Below are 8972 nucleotides of genomic sequence, written 5' to 3'. Positions count from 1 at the left end.
CACCTTAATAGGTCACATGGGGGACATGACATTGTAAAACAGATGGTGCAGTACGTGCAGACAGAGCAAGAGGCCAAGATCTTCTGAAGTCTTAGACAAGACAAAGAAATTATGGCAACATTAGATTTGAAGCAGTAACAAAATGCCAGTATGTATTAAGACCTCCAAACAGACATGAGGGGCTACTAGAAAGCATGGCAAATATTGCCATGATGCCAGATGATGGCTCGTGCAGTGGCTGCAATAGAAATAGACCTGCTAATGTTGTGAACATCCATCGCCATGCTTCTTGAAATGTTATTGCCAGAGGAGAAGTTGCATGACATCACTCAGTGGAAACGCAGTCATCTTGCAGTTGTGTTTTATCAACATTTTGAAAAAACTTTTGCACAACTCTGTGATGGAAATCTGCCTTTGCACTCTCCCCTGTTTCCTGTCTTACCCTGCACTTTTATCTGTCCAGTAAAAGTGAAAATTCCAAAATATATGTTTAGGATGGCACAGTGGGGTCGTGGTTAGCACTGTTACCTCACAGCAAGAGGGTCCCTGGTTTGAACGCAGGTTGGAACGGGCTTTGGTCTGTGGGCGGGGGTCCTTCTGTGCAGAGTTTGCATATTCTCATGCATGTTCTCCCCGTGTCTGCGGGGTCTCCGGCTTTCTCCCACAGTCCAAAGACATGCAGCTCAGGTTGATTGGTGACTCTAAATTGTCCTTAGGTGTGACTGTGAGCGTGTATGGTTGTCTGTCTATGTGTGTTGGCACTGCGATAGTCTGGCGACCTGTCCAGGGTGTACCCCGCCTTCCGCCCGATGAGAGCTGGGTTTGGCTCCAGCCACCTGTGACCCTTGCGAGGACAAGCGGTTACAGAAAATGAATGAATGAATGAGTGTTTGGAATGGACACAAACATGCAAAAAAAAAGTAATTTTCACAGGTGTTAAATGTTGAAATTATTCCGTGGTGAAAAACAACATCCTGAGAGTATCGTCATCACAGACTGCTTTCAGCTCTGTACTTCACACACAAACATTGCCTTAATATCCATCTTTTGATATCACTTACAGGAAGAAAAACATACCCATTTTCTTAAAAATGTTGAGTGATTCCTTCAATGTCTTTCTTTATATTTGTAGTAATATTCAATTTTTTGAAATGTGTGAAAATAGCTGGGTTTGTTGTTGCCTGTGAGGCAGCAGTGTGTGTGTTTTAGTGCCATTGAATGGGTGTGTGTGTGTGTTTTGGTGTCATTAGCTGAGTGTATGTGTGGCATGTAGCCAGGTGGGCTGGGAGATAAAGCAGGTGTGTCGCCGTGGGAGCATGGTGATGGGAACGGGGAGATGCATCGCTATGGCAACAGGCAACTTTCACCCCAAAGCTCATTACAGCTTATTCAGCTTGGAAAGCAATTTGGCTGCTGCCAGTGAGCGGAGCAAGGACAGACATTATTGAAAAGCTAGGTCGTAATGGATATGTTTATACTCAAACGCAATTCTGACTCACAACTATGCAAGTCAGGATCCACCACAGTCTAAACAAATCAACAAATACAATGTCAGCATTAGAATTTGGACATTATGTATGTCTTGGCTTTGAGATATACAAACAAATTTACAAAAACACTGTACTGACAGGACTTTACCCTGGAAAAGATACATTTGTGACTCACATGCTCATGCATGGGTCAGTATAGTGTTTGATTTGAATAAATTTGAGCCTCACTTTCACACACAGTTGCAAGAAATATAGAAACAATATTGGCCCCATAATATAGCTTTTTATGCCTTCATGCCAGTGATAGTCGTTGCCAGAGTCATTTTCTGGTTGTCCATTTCCCCTTCCGTCTGTACATCCGTCCTATTCTTGTGAATATGAAACTATGAAACTCCTTGACAGAATTTCTTTAAATCTGGCACAAACAAATAATGAACTAATTAGATTTTGGTGGTCAAAGGTCAAGGTGACCTCACCTGTGTTATTCTAGTGAACGCAATATCTCAAGAACATCTGAGGGGATTTCTACAAGTTTGGCAAAAATTTTAACTTTGGCTTAACCATAAACTTATATGATTTTGGAGGTCAAAGGTCAAGGTCAGTACGACCTGCCTATATCTTAAGGACACCTTGGGGAAATTTCTTCAAATTTGACACAAACCTCCACTTGAACTAAACAATGAGCTAGTGAGATTTTGGTGCCCATAGGTCAAGGTCACTTTGACTTTGCATCTGTCTCATTCTTTGAGAATGTGTTATCTCAAGAACACTAAGGAAATTTCTTCAAATTTGGCACAAGCATCAACTTGGACTCACTGATGAACTGATTATATTTTGATAGCCAACCTGTGACCTCGTACCAATCTCATTCACAATGTTTCAAGAACGCCAGATGGAATTTCTTTAAATTTGGCACAAACGTCCACTTAGACTCAATGATGAACTGATTAGATTTTAATGTTCAAAGATCAAGGTCACTGTGACCTTGAATCCGTCTAATTCATAATGTCTCAACAATGCCTTTAGGAATTTTTTTCTTCAACTCTGGCACAGATATCCCCTTGGACTCAATGATGAACTGATTACATTTTGGTGGTTGAAGTTCAGTGTCACCATGACCTTGCATCAGTCTCATTTTCATGGATTTGATATATCAAAAACATCTCTCGGAAACTTTGGTGCAAGTGTCCACTTGGACATGTTTGTAGATATAACTCAGGAATATACTTTGTTTACAGGAACTGAGACGTCACATTGCAACTCAAGAAATTAATGTCAAAGACTGTTTTTACTGTAAAAGCAATATAATGTCAGCATGGAGGAGATGATACAGTAATGCTGGTTCAAATTGTACTACAGGGGAACAAGGCATGACTGAGGTTGATTTATGACCACTGTTAGCACAGTCGTAAAATGTCTTTGGCCCATCATTGATCCATGTGTATTATTCAGTATGTGAAATTGTATTTGCAGACAAGATTAACAATAAAAATACTAAATAATAATGCAGTTCATAGAGGGTTGGAATGTCGGTCCTCAAATCTGTTGTCTCAGAATGAAAGTTTTCAAATGAATCAAAATAGATATATAGTCTTCAGTCAGACACTGTGCCAAAATGTTACACAGCTAGCACACACACACACACACACACACACACACACACACACACACACACACACACACACACATAAATACATACTACCCTGAAGTGTCATGCAGTATGGCATAATAATTTTCCAAAAGGATTAAGAGCCCTAACAGTTTGGACCCCTTTTTCTGACACACACACCCTTGTACCTGCAGAGAGCGATCTACTGTAAGCAAACATTTTTTCACAAGTATATATATGTAATTACAGGAAAAATATACACTTTGAAGCACATAAACACATTGAGGAAATAGGACGTTTTTACATTATGTCCCCTATTGCAATTTTTTTTTCTATTCTTCTGCACTGCGCCGGCAGAAGTTCATCATGAGCCCAGTGCTTTGGACTGATGACTGCTGGGTAATTTTGCTCATGTGTCCTTCAGTGACTAGCTGGAATTCCATTTGATGAGTCATCTGCTCCACAGAGAGTGCAGCCCATCGCTGTTCATAGCTAGCCATAAACTATATCCCGTGTTCATTCAAACATCCCGGCGCACAGCAGTTCCTTTCAGAATGTAAACGCGTACACGACGCCCACAACTACAATGTTCCCAATAGTGGCAGTGATTGCGATCCAGAGCCAAATGGTATCCCCGGACATGGACTGGGACTCCTCAGGCTGGCCATGTGCTGCCATAGAGGCAGCATGGACGCTAGCAGATGAGTTGAACAGAGAGTGGTCGGTGCTGTAGTCATCATTAAGAGACGAGTCCATGAAGGCGCCTGTCATCACTGGGATCTGTGGACACAGAAAACAAAAATACATGGTTAAAGTTAACATTTAACATAAGTTAAATTCCCTTAAAACATGCTGTTCAAATAGTACCAGACACACAAATGATCAACTGTAAAAAAGGCTTTTTTCACTAAAAGTGTTTAGGTGCATTAAAGGTAACTGAAAGAAATATTCCATTGCTGGAAAGAATTATAAATAAAATATTATAATATATAAAATAATAATTTAAAATTGTTGCCACAAGACCAGAGAAAACAGGGAAATAGGACTGTGGCTTTTGCACAAGAGATAGAAAACCTACAACTACCAGAATGCACTGCACTGCACTGGACCAATGAATGCTCCCGCTGGTGTGTGATGTACTACAATTTGTGTGGTGTTGGCTTGTTTGTTAGTTTATACTCACAAACTTTGAAGCTTTTATGTGTCTTAAAATCGGCGGTTGCTAACAATTGGCTCAATTTGACCCCAGAATGTCATCATGCTGTACCACACTGAACATGACTTTACAACCTTGTAGCCGTGGCGACACGACTGTATTGCAGTTCAATTTAGCCTAGTAGTAGCTTTTTACTTCTGGCAACTACATTTAGGCTTCAAAAATCCTGGAAGTGAAAGTGAAAATTACCTCTCTGAACAAAACATCTAAGTATCATGAATGTTTGTGTGACACAGAACTTATTTTCTGCAATGAATCCAATGGAAAATTCCCATAGGCTTTTTTAAAAGGGTACCAGGGCAACGTTAGCTTCCTGAGGCACTCCATAGAGTGGGCAGAGGAATGTGATTTTTTGACAGATTAGCTGTCTCATTGCCACTGTGTGGATATAGTGACAGTTTCAGCATTTATAAAAAGCATAAAAGTCTATGTAGCTTTAATGTTATAAACCCCCTAAAAAACCCTATTGTTTTTGCTTTGGCTTCTTTTTTTTCAGTTTTTGCTAATTTCCATGTGATGGTTTGTTGTAGGCACATGAAATTTTCACCAATGATTGGAAGTTATGTGCAAATACTGCTCAAGAAATACGATGCCTTTTATATCACAATCAAAATACTGGAGGAAATATGCCTGCAAAGTGGGCATGAGGCCTTTTATGACTGTCGGTGTCCTATACTGAAACAATTTTGGGAAGATGTTGAGACAACTTTAAAATATATTTTTGATTTAAAAGCTTAAATAAATAATAAAACCGGCTTACAGACTCCTCTTAAATATATTGTGTACCCGCTTTAAAGCAAGTGACCATAACATGAAAACAGTCAAATTCACCAAATTTGAACACATGGATATCAGCAATAGAACAAATTCCAGACATGGACAAATTAACATTTACAATTAGAAACCAAATAAATAAATGGAACAAGGTGTAATGAAAAGATAGAATTTTCAAACTGATTTGTTATTTTGGCCTTGCCTAAAAATGTTAAGAAGTTAGCCTACTCTCCTTCTATCCCCAAGCCTTCCCAAAACCCAACAACCCTACCTACCCTGTCTTACTACTTTTTCCTTCCCTTTTCTTTTTTTTTTTTAAATTGTTTTCTTTTGATATTTTTGTTTATTTATTTATTGGTTCATTTTGTCACTTGAGTTGTTTTTCTTTTGTTTTATTGCTTTTTTTTTTGCTAGTTGGTTTGTGCAAATTTGCTTACATTTCTTAGCTTTGTTGGTTTGTGTGAATATGTTTGTGTTTGAGGCTCTCAGTTATCTTTATTAATTTAATTGTTAAAACAAAATGCAATGGACTGAAGTGTAATGTAAACAAATTGCCTGGAAGAGACTGAAGGAACTATTGCAATAAAGTATATATATATATATATATATATATATATATATATATATTAGAAAAAAATAATAAATATGATGGCAATTAACTGTATAAAGGCGCTATAATTAAGGCCTAAAAAATGAAAACCAAAGTTTTCAGTGGATTATCATTAGAGCAAGTTTATCAAGGATAGTTTGTTGATATCTTGTTGCGTTGATTATATTTGATTATATTGACCAATGACCTTGACAGAAGGCATGACTCAGCACAAAAACAGACTCAACTATACAACTGTTGAGCCAATAATCACAAAGCTTACAGGAAATGTCTAAATAGGTACCTAATACAAATTGGACTATAAAACCTATTGTTTGTCCAATCATTCCAAAACTTGCAGGGTATGTTTAGTATTTATGCTGAGCCACATGTCTAAAATTATGTTGAAATCACTCAATAGGGGGCGCCACTACCTCCAAACAATTGTATTGGCCTTTTGCAAAGATTTGGTCATAAATTGTGGCCAAATTTATCCAAATGTTGCCAAACTCTGTGGATATTTTTAACTAAGCCACTGAAGCATGTCCCAAATATTTTTCTGCAGTTGGCCTATAGAAACTGACAGTGTTGCCAAAGAAGAGTGTGTAATGTGCAAACCCTGAACCTAAATAAATGAACATCAGTACAATCGCCAATCATCATGATTATTCTTTGTAGATGTCGTAAACCATCAGAGATATTTATCCTACACAGCTTTAAAGTTTTAAATGTCCATGATGGTTTGACTCCTGGAATCGCAGCTATATCAGTTAATAGTTAATAGTGTTACATTTTAAAGTAACCGTCTTGTGTCAACTATTAAACTTAATTTTATTACTAAAAATAGCAGGTATGCTTATTTCCGAGAACTTCTGAGACAGATAAGGGAGAAAATTAACTTTGATAACAGAAGGGTTCTGCAAGTATGCTCTGCACACATTCTGCATAAAAACATCTAACTGCTACTTATATATAAATATTATTTTAAATTTAAAACCTTAACTGCTGTTGATATTAATGTAGAGTTATCTATAAAGCAGATCTGCTTTAAAATCAAGAGTGTGGCCCTTAGAGGTGCCTGGGGCTCATCTGAATCTAATCTACTGAGAGTCACTGAAGTGGAACCAAGGAAATTAAGTAGGAATAAAAAAGAGTCAGACATGAGATGAATCTGAAAGGTGGTAGAGAGTGACTTCTTCTAAACGGGGCCAGGCAGTCTGACATGATACAGGAAGAGTTTTAGTGTATGGTCTGAAGCTTAAATTAGTTTGGATCTCTAGCATAAAAAATGGTGACGGTTTGACCTGAGAGCGGTGCTAAAGGGAAACCAATGGAGCGTCCAAAAATGGAAATGGTGTTTTTCTCCGTGGAGCAAGAATGTGTTCAGTGAAGTTTACATATCTACTCCTTACATTTTGAAATTTTTAGCATCATGGTCAAATTTTCGGCCCCATGATGGTATATGGAGAGATGGTCATGAAAACTGTTGCTTCTTTTAGTTGGACTGAGCAACCAAAACACTGGCTGACCTCAATTCTCAGGTCCCGTCACTAGTGAAGTAATAAGACTAAAGGCAATACACTCCTGCACCCGTCTTCTTTCTAAGCCTGAAATACAGTAACCTTGTTGAATATAGCCTACAATGTCCCATTTCTTTGTGTCAAAACGTCAACTCTTCAAAAGCATAAAATTAAATAAACTAAAATAAAAACTAGATTAAATTGAATTAAATGTAATTAAAATGAAATAAAGTAAAATAAAATAAAATAATTTTACAACATTCTCACATTCTCGCCCGTGACATGCATATTGATGCAATACATTGTGTCATCATCTTTAGCAGTCATTGTAAAGTAAATATGGAAGCTGTCATGCTAACATGTTAATGTTTACAATATCACAGACAGTATTAAAACGTTAAATATTAAATAGAGTACTTCCCCACTTTAGTACTGCACTTGCATTGTCTATATGGAAGAAGGGGATGAAGCCACCGGGATATCACCCATGTGTTTGTACTCTCCTTTTAAAGCCTTCAGTTGTGGAGGAGTGGGCGAGGGATCTGACTAAAACCTGAATAGCGACTTATCGATCACATTATAGCCACATTCTAAAACATACCCTGATTTATTGTCTATTTTCCCGGAAATGGACGATAATTTACAAAATAAACATGCTGTATTGAAGACGACTTTTACAACCAACGAAGTCGCCCCCTGCTGCGTATTTACAGGAATACAGATTTGAGGCTCTTCTTAGTTTTAAAGGCATTATCTTAACTGAGCATGTTAGTAAAAATAGTAACATGGTAAGAGTGGCACCATAACATATTGTGTTATCAGTTGGGTGGTGTAATTAGAAGATACCTGTTGTCTCAGGTAATGGTAAGATGATAGCAGAGATACAGCATGAATACTTTAAAGAAACAATTGTTGCATGAGACTGAATTTTTACGTTTTACAAAGTTATTGCAGTGACAGTCGTGTTATCGTCTGTCATAACCATCGTACTCTTTTTAACAGAAATCACACTTTTTTCCTTGCAGTGCTTGAAAACTCATCAAACCTTAGTGTTAGCATAGTGTTTTCTAAACATACAACCAATGTATTTTTTTCCAACAGTATTGAAAGGCATACATACGTGCTGTCATCTATAGGAACGTTAGGTCAGAAAATAGTGATATGTGTCATAATAGAGGACATAAATAAACAAAGCATTCTGTAGTTTAATTTAGAGTTTAATTTGGACTTGTTGATATTTTGGTCTGGATGAAGTGGTAGGACAAATTACGCTGACATGCCTAAAACCACACTTTGTTCAAACTGTCCATGAGTATATCCTTGCTTTAGTAGCTAGGAGTTAACCATTTGCTAACTGTTAATGCTGATTTGATAACTTCATAAAGAATGCATGTGAGTTAATTTTTTTTGTAGGAATTTCAAAACATGCCCTTTTTGATTTCTTGGAATGAAATTCCTTACTTTTCTTGTGTGTTTCAGGTAAGGTCACTGAGTTTCTTGCTGATCTTATCAAGCAAAGTGCTGTGACGGAATCAGCGGTGGACAGATCACATTTCCATTTGATTGATTTTGAGCATTAACACCTGTTAATGACAGAGAAACTGAAGTAATGCTGTTTGAATGACAGGAAACGTACTAGAATGCCCAAAAGGACACTATCTTTGCAGAACAACCCTGAAGATAAAGTGCATATGGTATAGTTTATTTAAAAACATTTCTAATCAGCCCACAAAGTCATGATATAAAAACATGACATGTAATCAGTATTTTACAC

At 37.4% G+C, this 8972-nt stretch overlaps 1 protein-coding gene across 1 annotated transcript in view; it reads right to left on the bottom strand.

Moving 5' to 3' along the window:
* Positions 1-644: 644 nt before the first annotated feature.
* LOC121955143 (uncharacterized protein C14orf132) overlaps positions 645-8972 on the bottom strand; it is a 30464-nt gene continuing 22136 nt past the window's right edge. Inside the window, exon 2 of the mRNA XM_042502965.2 lies at positions 645-3879. Coding sequence (XP_042358899.2) covers positions 3649-3879 — 231 coding nt within the window. The 3' untranslated portion in view covers positions 645-3648. The remainder of the gene's footprint in view (positions 3880-8972) is intronic.

Source organism: Plectropomus leopardus, chromosome 16, assembly GCF_026936395.1.
Source record: "Plectropomus leopardus strain MGB_pleo_1.0 chromosome 16, ASM2693639v1, whole genome shotgun sequence".
NCBI classification, from domain to species: domain Eukaryota; kingdom Metazoa; phylum Chordata; class Actinopteri; order Perciformes; family Serranidae; genus Plectropomus; species Plectropomus leopardus.
The sequence above is the reverse complement of the archived record's forward strand: the minus strand, read 5'-3'. Positions and strand labels throughout refer to the sequence as shown.